General features: G+C 42.7%; 1 protein-coding gene across 2 annotated transcripts in view; it reads left to right on the forward strand.

The window, feature by feature from the left end:
• The window catches only part of PDCL3 (phosducin like 3), a 239,092-nt gene that overhangs the window by 134,333 nt on the left and 92,653 nt on the right, over positions 1 to 12,106 (forward strand). For both annotated transcript variants that reach the window (XM_069636704.1, XM_069636705.1), the window contains exon 4: positions 7,501 to 7,644. In XM_069636704.1, the coding sequence (XP_069492805.1) occupies positions 7,501 to 7,644 (144 nt within the window). The remainder of the gene's footprint in view (positions 1 to 7,500; positions 7,645 to 12,106) is intronic.

Below are 12,106 nucleotides of genomic sequence, written 5' to 3' on the forward strand. Positions count from 1 at the left end.
GCTCCCTCAGGGCAGAAAAATACAAACAGAGGGACCTCGACGCGTGAGGGATTGTGGGTACAACGCACGTCACTATAGGGATAGTGTTTCAGACACGCCTTGTCGACGTCCCCTTTTCGACTACGAAAAACAAAATGCAATACTCCGCAGTGACCACTGGATGTCGGACCTATGCACAGCATGTGAATCTAAGCAGATACAATCATCAGAAATGCTTTTACGGTAAGTAATGCATTCTCATCTCTAGGGATCACTTACTATATAGTACCAAGCCCGTCAGAACTATTGTCAATGATGAACCCCGCCTGATTGTAACATTTGACAATGCTTCTAATCATGTCCGTAAAATTATCGAACGACATTGGCGGATTCTCATCATGGACAAGGACTTATGTCCTCTACTTTCTAAACGTCCTACCATCACATATAAACGTGTACCCTCGCTTAGGGACAAGTTGGTTTCTAGTTTCTTGTCACCTATTAATACCAATCCATCTTATATGAAATCACTGATGGAATCCCCAATAGGATTTTCGAAATGTTGCAAATGCCAGGCCTGCATTCATGCCATCACGTGCAAATCCTTCTTGCATCCGGTTACCCAATGCCATCAGCCGATTAAATATTCAATGAATTGTGACACCACTTTTGTGGTCTATGTGCTCTCCTGTCCTTGCATGAGATGGTATGTCGGGAGCACTACATGCAAGCTTAAGCTCAGAATATTACAGCATCTCAGGGCAATTAAAAATTCTGATCCCGCATACCCTATGGCCAAGCATTTCAAAGAAAAACACAACAATGACCATTCTCTCCTTAAATTTTTTGCAGTGGCGCATATTCCTATCCACCCCAGAGGAGGGAATCGTGTGCTCAAATTAAGGCAGTTAGAGACCAGATTTATTCTGGATTTCGATACCAAGTTCCCCAATGGCCACAACCTCGATGAGGAGCTTTATACGTTTATAGGTACATAGATGACGTTACTTGGTAACTGTCTGGTTTGGAGTAGTGTTCCCGAAATCATTGATTCGTCCTTTTGTCTACCCAGATGAGTAGAATGTTTCTTGTTTCAAATTCCTGACCTGTGCCCGGTCCTGACCTTTTCTCCTGTTTTGTCATTATGGATATATCACCACTCAGGTTCACTAGTGAGATTGGTCACACCTCTAGCCCTATTTTTAAGCTGTTATCTTCACGACCCCCTTTGCACATTCGACACTTCGTCTGTGGACAATCTTTGTTGTATTCTTTTATGTTCAATCTTTTGGTGTTCTCTAATCTGGTTTTACAATATTATATCAAGTTTACATGCTTCAGTTCGAGGTATTCAGTCAACCGCATTAATGCTCACTCATGTAAGTTGTGACAATATGTGCCAGTTAACCTCTTAAATTAGTGTTAATTACATGTGTTTATATAACTTTGGTGACCTGTACAATTTTTATGCTATCTACTGGCTGACTTGCATTCGCACTTATGCGATCCTGCTTCCTTGCACATTTGTATATGCTGTTTTTGACTAACTTGCACCTGCACTTTATGTCATTATGTCATCATGACCTTAGATTGACACGGTACATTGACTGTCGCTTTGCATTTTACTATTATAGTACCAATGTAGACTAGTTTTTATCATGTCATTTGTATCTGCTTATTTAATCTTGCTGGCCTGAATAATTTCTATGCTGCCCTTTGGTTGACCTGCACTTGCACTTTATGCCGGAAGGGCTTATATGATTTTGCCTTGCCGCACATCTTTTTATGTTGCTCCTGATTAACTTGCACTTGCACTTTATGTTATTATGGCTTTGAATGTATAATACCCTTAAACAGATATCGTACATTGATCGCTGCCTTGCATTCTATTATCATATTTATAATGTTGACTAACTTGTAAACATCTCCTTCTGTTTGATCATCTGATGGTTTTTCCATGGCTATCTTTTCCGGCACTGAGTGTGTTAAATTGTCTATTAAGACATACGAGTTACAATGTCTGCTATTTTGTACAAATTTATGCTGCTATTTTGCTTTTTTGCTTCTTTGCACAAAGTCCAATCGTACATATGTATGCTACGATTCTTTGGATTTCTTCAATTTGTACATATCTTGATTATGCATGGCATTTTTTACTCTTTTAGCTCTCGTAGCCTGCCCTCAGATTAACCATGTGTTTTGTAGAAATTACAAATCCTTTATACTATTAGCCAGTGCAAAATGCATTTTCTTTTTGTTCTACATATCTATATGGAGATGTTTTGTTATTCTACAACCAGGTATTCACATCATGATATATTGGCAGTTTGTATAGAACCATATCTTTATTTCTGTACTATTATCTTTGTACTTTATTCTAGGACGGTATATGTGCTATACTGCTGGTTTACTGCTGACTTTTCATCCTAATATGGCTGCCAGCAAAACAGTCTTCCATGGTACTTCTAACTCAACCAACATAGATGATGGACTACTTGCTAGTGTTATTTGTGTCTGTGTACTTTGCTATACCACGTGATCAAGCGCTCAGTTGAGCGTGAAACGCGTTGTGGGTGGGCCGTTTACCAGGCGTCCTGCTTTTGTCTGTTTTGCTGTATCCCCAGCCCCCTTTTGCTCTGCACATACTGTGCAGGCTGATTTTACCATTAAAAATATTTTTCACACCGTCTTGTGTGAGCATTGCATTCTTTTTTGGGGTCCTCTCCCTATTCGGGATTGTAGGACCCTTGTGGATCCATGGTGAGTGCGGTCCGTCCTCTTTCCTCCAGTTTCTCTGATATATATTTATTTGAGAAAAGAAAGGGACTGGAATCCAATCCTGGGAGAAACGGCACTCAGGCTATGCTCATGAGGAAAAACATCACTCTTCTTCATAAATCCGACACCAATCAATGTTTTTCAGTGCAGCCAAAAGCGTCCTTTATTAATAAAAGTACATGGACAAAAGAAGGCAGCAGCAGTTTAAAACAAAAAAGAGCGACGCATTTCACCCTGCTCGGGCTTCGTCTGGTAACTATATATATAATATAGGTGTGAGGGGGTTGGGATAATAATAAATGTGGGGGGCTATGGTAAAAAGGACTTAAATTCTTTTTTAGATTGAATTGGGTTCGCCCAAAAATCTGTGCTGCTATCACATGCTGACCTAAAAGATCATAATTATCAGTGGATCTTTATAACCTCGATACATTTGATCAATTTCTTAAATTGAAATACCTTGATCTCAACTACTCGGTTATTGAGGCTGGTTTATCGCAATGTTACATAACTGGATGTTCCTGCAAAACCAATCTTGTATTAGAAGTTTACACGTGCTGCAGTTAAGAGACTGTCATTGAGGGGCGCAATAGCCCTTGCTTTAAGAACCCTGCAGTTGGAAGTTGGGGAGGCTATATTGTTCAAATCGGTATTCAGTGGAGATCGGTATTGAGTGGCCTGCCTGCCGCTATAAGTAAGTCACTGTGATTGTATCCTTGTTGATCCTTTCCACTTCACATTTTTGAAAAATGTCACAATGAAGAACTGTAATGTCATTGGCTGGACTCTGAATGTGATGCCTCTTTGATGAGGGCTTGGATTCTCTGGTTGTCTTTCAATATTTTATAATCTTCTTTCTGCATGTGCAGCGCTGCTCCTGAGATCTTAACTGGGAGCTTTTGCTCTGGGAAGGATTGTAAGTGTGGGGGAAAAGAAAATCCGTTTTTTCTAATCTCTATGAAGCTATAAGGCATGCTGGTGCAGCCTGTTATTTATTGTTAGGTCTAATCTGTATGAATGATCAGACATCCAGACACATTCTTAATGACTGGAACGGAGTCAATTGTTCCGACTTGCCAAACCTACACTCACATCCTAATAAAACCTATCTGTGTTTGGGATAGTCTGCAGGTGTTGGAAATGAAAGGGGAATGCCCATACGGAACGGTAGGACAGTTTTTGTTTTTACAACTTCCCACCATTGACTTTAGTGGAGTTCCCCAACACATGTGCATTTTTTTCTGTATCCTAGCAGAGTTTTGGGGAGGGCACTTTTGCTTCCTTTACTGGTGTCACTAATTTCTTTTTAGGGTGCGCTACTCTGTACCAGGTAACGTGTCTCCTTATATTTTTCACTTTGATGTGTACACTGTAGCACACGCCACTTCAGTGGAGAGCTGAAAAGACCTTGTCCCCCCTTTTGTATTCTCCAAGTAACATCCCAGTTACTTTGTGAAGTGCACTAAAAGGCTGTTGGCAGTGAGTTTTGTGTTCCTTTTTCCTGATGCACAACCATGCACCTTGATTTTGTACTGTGATAATGCCTTTTTGAGTACCCTATATTTAAAACGGTTGCTCATTGTGGCACAGCCATGCTCTTTTGTGCTTTCTTTGTTGGAGGTCAGAAATTACCGTATGAGTGCATGCACTTTTGTGATTGTGTTGGAAAGCACTCCCACTCAGTGCTTTGTGTTTGTGAAACTGGGTCCTGGGGCTATAAGGTTATGTCCTTTTGCTGGGCAGGTTGTGAGGTGGCATGCTCATCCTGATTACACAGACTGTCCTTTTTTTTGTTGTATTTTCTGAAGAACAGGGATGTCGACTTAAATCATAAATGATTGAAAATATCACATTTACACAGGGTGGACACAGTTTATGAGGGTGTGAACAAATAGGGACATAGAGCAGTGACTAGACAGACCAAAAAAATAAGATGCAGGTGACTTACAAAGGTCACATTAACCTATAGGTGCAAGCACCTCAAACTAAAGAGGAGTACTGTACAATTATACACATTAGATTATTACATGGCCCTGGGAGGAGTGGTGGTGTCAGGTAGTGATGGGCAGCTCTCTTGGGCAAGCAAGTGAAGCTTAAGCACAGTTTGGAAGAGAGGTTGGTCTGGCTATGATTGTGTGGGCAGCAGGTTCCAATGGAGCGGGGTGAGTAGTGGGGAGAGTGGAAGCGGGACACCGCATAGAGCTTGGCATGGAACGGTGAGGTTGAGTGCAGAGCAGGGGTGAAGGAAAGAAGATGGTAGGTATACAGAGAAACAATCAAACTGGTACTGAGTAGTAAGACCATTGATGGTTTTCTAGGAAAGGGAGTGATGTGCATGGAGAGTAAACCAGCATGGTGGCTTTAGTTACAAGTGGAGGTGGACCTGAGTAGGTTCTAGAGTGTGGGGTTAATGAATTTGAGGAAGGAGTAGAGAGGAAACCCATTGAGGAGGCATGAGTAGTAGTCCGGTTTGCGCAAGATGCTGGATATTAGGGTTTTGATAGAGTGGTGAGTACGAAATGGACAAACTTTCTGAATGTTTAAGTAGATGGTGATGAATTGTTGCAGTCGGAGGTTGCTATCAAAGAGGACCCCAATGTTTCAAGCTTTTGAAGGTGAGCAAGAAGATGGTGAAGTGGGTGTAAGGATGACGTCGAAAGCCAGGAGAAAGATGGCTTTCATATTTGAAGCGTTCAGCATGAGGTAGCGGAGAGCCCTCCATTGACTGATTGCAGTGAGACAATTGGTAATCCGTTCCGAGATAATGGGTGAAGAATGGAAAGGAGAAAAAGATTTCAGTGTTGTCAGCAAAGAGGCGATACTGAAATCCAAAGGACAAGATAAGTCTTCATCAGTGAGAGGTTTAGAGGGTGAAGAGCAGCGATCACAGGACTGATCCTTGGGATGGATGCTGGTAGAGCGTGGGCGGTCCGAGGTTTGGGAATTTCAAGCGATTTTAAAGGAGTGACATTCTAGTTAGGAGGCAGTCCATATAGAGTAGATTTACCAAACCCAAGGTCCTGGAGAATAAGGAGGCGAGAGGAACGGTCAACGGTGCAGACTGGGGCAGAGAGGAACAAAAGGTCAAGTAAAGAATAGAGTTTGGAGTGGTAAACATCAGAGAAAATGTTGAAGACCTGTATGAGTGCAGTCTTTGTGGCATGTGCAAGTTCCATCCATAGGTGGGCCGGGGCATCGCTTCAGCTCAAATTCTGGATAAAAGGAAAGGACTCAAAGCCATTTGAGGTAGTTGACCACAAGATCCAAATGTCTGAAGCAGAAGGACCACCAGAAACCCACCAGAGGACTGCTTTAACGACTAGCATTGGCGAAGCTATTCACCATGTGCTGGCCTTTGCCTTCAAGTCGATTGGGAGGGTCCGAACTGGGTGCCTTTCTCCTCTGGACTGGTGGGACCAACCAGTCTGAGCCCCTACTCTGCAACCATTCCTTTTCCAGCTCGATTGTCGCCAGGTATGCGTTTGGCATACGCATTCCTGAACCACACCGCTGCATGGGTATCCAACTGGCATTTTTGGGGCTTTCTGCTGGAATCTCTGAAATCTGCTGCCTCCTCTCCATGGCAATAGGCCTGCTGGAATATAAAGTTTGACTGTGCTTCTACTGAGAACCTACCCACCCTGTCTTGGGTCACACCAACATCTTCTCTCTGCCCATGCTGCTGGAACTGAAATTAAGAAGTCTTCATTCTGTGCAGGAGTTTCTGCAATGGCCTGACCTAACCATCAGTGGAAACCGCAAACCTGTATCTTCTCATCCTTCAGCAACTAGGTCTACGGTGGGCCTTGTTGTGCCCACCCATTTCCTGTCCTGGGAGTCTGATTGGTTTTGCAAGCCTGAGTCGGGGTGAAGAGGGGTGGGGGTCAAAATTAGCTTACATCACTTAGGGCACCTCTATCCCCTTGGTGTTACATTGGGCGTAAAGACCTTATTTGACAAGTAGCTTCAGGAGTTCTCACTATGGTCACCTAGGACCCGGGGCCTATCCCCTTTCAAGAGTAGGGATGGACATCTAAATTGTTGTTATTGTGTGCCAGATTATACTACTTAATGATTGTTAAACGACGTCTATGATTTTCTTTCCCACTTCAGTATTCAAGAAAGTTAGACAAAGGCACATACACTAAGATTACTAAAGTGATGGGTAACTTATTTTGGGGTTCCCAAATTGTTGGTTTATACATGTTTAATAGTGATATTACTTGTTGAACTTGATGATTTCTTGTGGTTAATAAATAATATATGTGTATGCTCGTCTGTTTTTTTTACCTCTTGTTACTTAAGACTTCCTACTTGTTACCTGCTTCACACCAAGCCTACCACCTCATGAGTCTAAGCTTGACTCCTCAGTCACTATACTCCAGGTGTGCGTAAACATGTCTGGGGTTGCTTGTGGTCAAGTGCAGAGACAATGCAGATTAACCAATCAGTTTGGCCTCTCCTAACCAAAGTAAATACCCGTGGCTACAATGCATTCGCTCAAGCATTTCAACCAATCGCTTCACGGTTTTCTTGGTATAAATAAATGTGTGCTATGACTGTAGGCTTGCTAGTGGTATTGAAGGAGGGTATAGATATTTTCCATTGGTTAGTGGTAATCCAAAGATAAAGGGCAGTTCTTAATTGAATTAGCAGTGACTCTTATGTTCTAATTAGATATGACTTCCACCATGCACATTACCTGTTGTAACTTGTTTTGTGTGTTTTTTGACTTGTGTACAGACAACAGAGGATGGCAGAGTTTCAAGCATCCCAGCTGAAGAACAAATTTGGGGATGTTATGGAGATTTCAGGACAAGACTACGTTCAAGAAGTGACCAAAGCTGGCGAAGGACTATGGGTGGTTTTGCATCTTTACAAACAAGGGTAATTAAACAAACCACGGTAGACCTAATGTTAATGTTAATCATTGGAATGCAATTCGATTCTAAATATATATTTGACTTTATTGCAAATGAGGGTGCATTCTGGGGGAGTTTTGCCATAGGAAGGCTGTGAACTTTACATATTAACTTAATGTTGTAGCTTTATATATTGCGAACCAGGCCCCAGTGGGCATCCAATCACTCTAAAAATATGAGTAGATATTCCAGGTGGGGTAAACTAAGAGGCATGCAGTAAAACCACATACGGAGAATCCTTTCATAGAGCTGGGTTCTAGACATCTAAACACTACTGAAAGAGGTTCAGTGTCTCATTCAGTCAATTAATTGTTTGGATAACTAAACTGCTTCTGGGGGGACCCTGAAGCTAGCAAGAATAAATGGGTTCTAGTAGTCTGGACACTGGACCACCACACAAGAGAGTTTCTTAGTGCACACACTTATTTCAATGAGGTGTGTGTTGGTGTTGTTCAAGTTCGTGTAATATAGTGTGTATATTACTGGATGAGGGCCATCTTAGTGATGCTGCCATAGCTATGTTCTAAGTTTTTAGCTTTCTATATTTTTGTGTTTAGGAGTTGCTCACAATAGGTGGCTGTCTTTGCCTGCGTCTGAAATTTGATATGGAGCATACATGGATGGTTTTGCAAGAGTTTGGCGCTAAGCGTTCGGCACTTTACTTAGGTTGAGAAGCTAAATGGGCCAGGTGAACTTTGGGCTTACACACTTCTGACTAAAAAACTGGGGCAGAAGGGGAAACAAGCTGGTGGGTTATGGACTGCACTTAGGGGCTCCAGGAAAATGTAGGCTGGTGATGCACTGAGGCTATCACTTTCCACTGAGCTAAGGGCGTGTTTTAATTTGCTATGCATTTCTGTAGAAGGATTGCTAAATGTTTATAGTATACAGTTTAAATGCCTTATAACAGGAGTCAGTAGTATTTCTTGATAATGGCCTTATAACAGGAGTCAGTAGCATTTCTTGATAATGCTAAGCTCTATCCAGGAATTTGACATCCATTGACTGTTGAAGACCATGTCCCAATGAATCCGATGGCTACGGCTTTTATTTATTTGCTTTTTTTTTGTTTTTTTGTTGGAGACACCTTACATCTGGTCTTTATCTAGAAGTTCAGTCTGATATTTTGCGAACACCTGTGATTAAGTCCCATTCTTCGATCCTGTGATTGTAAAAATGGTTGGATGAAATAAAAATCCTCCCCAACACTATGGGGCCCCTGTAACAAAGGCATCCACAATCTTTCCATGGGCTACTAAACCAGACAATTGATTTCGATTTCGATTTTCCAAGTTCCCTGAAGTCCCTCTTCTCCGAGTCCCTCCTAGCCCAAACAATTGCGACAAGTGGGCATACAGCCGCTAGCAAGGGAAGTATGGGATTGGTTGCTACCAAATCTCTCGCTCCGCTTCAATACACTTGTTTGGGGGAAGGCATGGAGGATATGGGCCAGAGGCAATGGAAGTTTCGATATTGTTTTTTTTTTTTTTAAATTTATTTTATTCATGTTTGTTTTTACCTTTTTTGTTTAATCACTGATTTGGAAAGCGTTATTTTGGATAGTTTGAGTTCTGTGATCATCCTATTTGGACCAAGGTTGTGTGTTTTGCCGTTTGCAGACTTATTGCCACCTTTGCAAATGCATAGTAGGTTCTACCAAAGGTTGCTGATTAGCGAACCGATGATTCCAAGTTTGTTTGCAGGCAGTTGGCCTTGATCATGAAAAAGGTGACTGGCTCACCTGAGTATTTTTATCCTGGGGTCTGTTTGGGCTCTAGGAATGCAATGAAGGATCTTGGTTATTTCTAGCAGCTGCACTTCACTGCTACTCAACTATGGATGCCGCTTTTCTGGTCTATACTATATAAAGCCAAGTATGTTTTGCCAAGGAGATGTTCAGCTGAGAAACAAAGGCCAGCTGTTCATCGTTTTTTAAAAACATTTTTTTATTCAGCATCTTTGCTAACGAGTTTCTAATGCTGTTGTATGGTCCATATATAACCCATGTTTTCTGGCCCAGCCTGGGCCACGGTTTGCGCTTTTCTCTGCCCCAGGCCAGGGGCGGTCCCCATGGGAACCAACCACATCCACCCACCAGGCCAGCTGGATAGGGATGCTAATGCAAACTAAATTGCTGTTACAGGAAATGGGTTATGCCCCGAGTCCTTACCTTACACCTTCATTAAAAAGACACTGAGGTCAATTTCTTTTAGGTATTCCAATAGGGTTATTACACATTCCTCTTAATTACTAATCCCCTTCTAAGTTCCCCCTGGCGTGAGTTCTTACTAAAGGGATCTGCCCCTTCAGCCCGCCCTTTCTTAGAGGGGTTACAGGGAAAGCCAAAGGTGTATTTCTATTATATAGCTGCACCCGCACTGCTCCCCATTTCGTGGAGGAAAGAGAAAGGGACTATATTTCCTGCCAGGCTTTGAAACATTCTCCCTGCGGCTCTGCATGCGCTTGAAGATGGTAATCCTTGACTGGCTATCTATCTACAGGACAATTGCTACATGTGTCAGTTATGTGGACTGGTCTCTCTGATGACACCTGAACGCCTTTGTATTGTAGTTGCTGTTCCCCAACGAACCATAATAATGTAATTGGTCTTTTGTTTCATCGCCCACTGGAGGGCACCTATTTAGCTTATAAGAATGACCCTTTTGCATGATCGCCCATCATACTACAAGGAGTGAGGTTTCCTATGTGATACACAATGCCCCTGATTCATGGAATTATTTGCGCGTAAAACGCAGATTTGCGCACCATTCTGCCGAAAATCCCCATACCTCAAACAGGAATTTTCGGGCAGAATGGCGCACAAATCTGCGTTTTACGTGCAAATAATTCCATGAATCAGGCTGAATGTGTTTTCATCAGGGGTGTTGCTAGGTTTGGAAAAGATCCAGGGCTATGCTAATGTCAGGAGTGTCGGGACTCTGTGCTAGCTAGATTTTTGGTTGTAACCCCTGAGCTTCTATCCGGGGCTACAACCAAAAGACCTGGGGCTATAGCCCCCTTAAACTCTCCCCCACCCCCAACTCCCCTCCCTAGCAACGCCTCTGGTTTTCATTATCACTGTAATTATTAAATGTAGCTGTTTGAAACGTTTGTGTGTGCTGGAACTTTTCAAAGACTGGGAAAAGCAGAATTACCAGTTTTTGGTGATGTGAAAACACTGCTTTAATTGGATGTAGATTAGCATGCCTTATGTTAATTAGACACCAGTATAATGGTGTGCTCATTGTATCATTGCTTCCTACGGACTGGCCTCTCATTCTAGATACTCATTCTAGATATTGTATTGCTTGTGGTAACCGACATACATTGGCTCAGTGTTGAAACTACTACTTGGATTTCTACCACAAGTGTTTATGGACACACTTCCAGGGCTATACAGGGTACACAGGGGAATTGTTGACTTAGTTAGGCCAGTAACGTCCATTTAATATCCGATGCGTGTATTTGATTTGATGGTACTACAAATATTGATGTAATTGAACTAGATACAGAGAAGGAACGTGCATTCACGTATGCAACCTCCCTATGCTTGCATTAGAGACATGCGAAACAGGATATTCCTGTGCATTTAGAAGACCTCTGGATTATTTCCCCCTCGTTAAACATTTGTCCTTTGCAATTAAATATGAAGGTTCCCAATTGATGGTAGTGCTGTGCACATCGATTGCATTTGGTAACATGGCTGCCATTAAGCATTAACCAACCTTCTCCTTTTATATGGTAAATGTTATGTTTCTGGGATTTTCACTGCACTCTGCTCCAACGTGCATGGTCTCCAGTGTGCTCTCGAGCACTTCACACTTGCGGTGGGTTAGATTGGTGAGGCGTGAGGGGAAATGCAAGATAGCTCTCTATTACATTAATGTGTTCAGACCAAAAGTACCCAGAGTTCTCCAGCATGGGGTCTGGCATGGATTCACATGCTCATGAATATTCCCCGTCGTCAGGCTGGGAATCCTCGGTAAAGAAAAAACCAGTATCAGTTTCGTTTCTGATCTGTCTTTCGTAGCAATAACCAATCACTGGTCTCTGCGTCATACTGACCACAGCCAATGACTGCCCTCTACCTAAGCACCGCCTCTGGCAGCCATCTTCAGATTTTTACCGCACGTTCATGTGTTGGGATCCTCGTGCTATTGCTCTCGAGCGTTAGTGCTATTTTTTCGCGCTTTTTCACAAAAACTTCGATTCTTTCGGTCAAAAGAGCCTCAAGCTCCACCGATCCTACATCCGATCAACGGGGACCCGTGTCGGATTCATCTGTGCCCCTCAAGGGTGAAGATTTCGTCGAGCTACACTTCGGAGGACTCCAGAAGCTTCTCAGGCCCGGTCTCGGAGATGGCCCAGGAGAAGGGAAGCTCGACGCCCGGAAAGCTGTTCAGGGCCTGCCCTGGATGCCAGCTGCA

This window comes from Ambystoma mexicanum, chromosome 7p (genome assembly GCF_040938575.1).
Source record: "Ambystoma mexicanum isolate Mex_15411 chromosome 7p, UKY_AmexF1_1, whole genome shotgun sequence".
Classification (NCBI taxonomy): Eukaryota; Metazoa; Chordata; class Amphibia; order Caudata; family Ambystomatidae; genus Ambystoma; species Ambystoma mexicanum.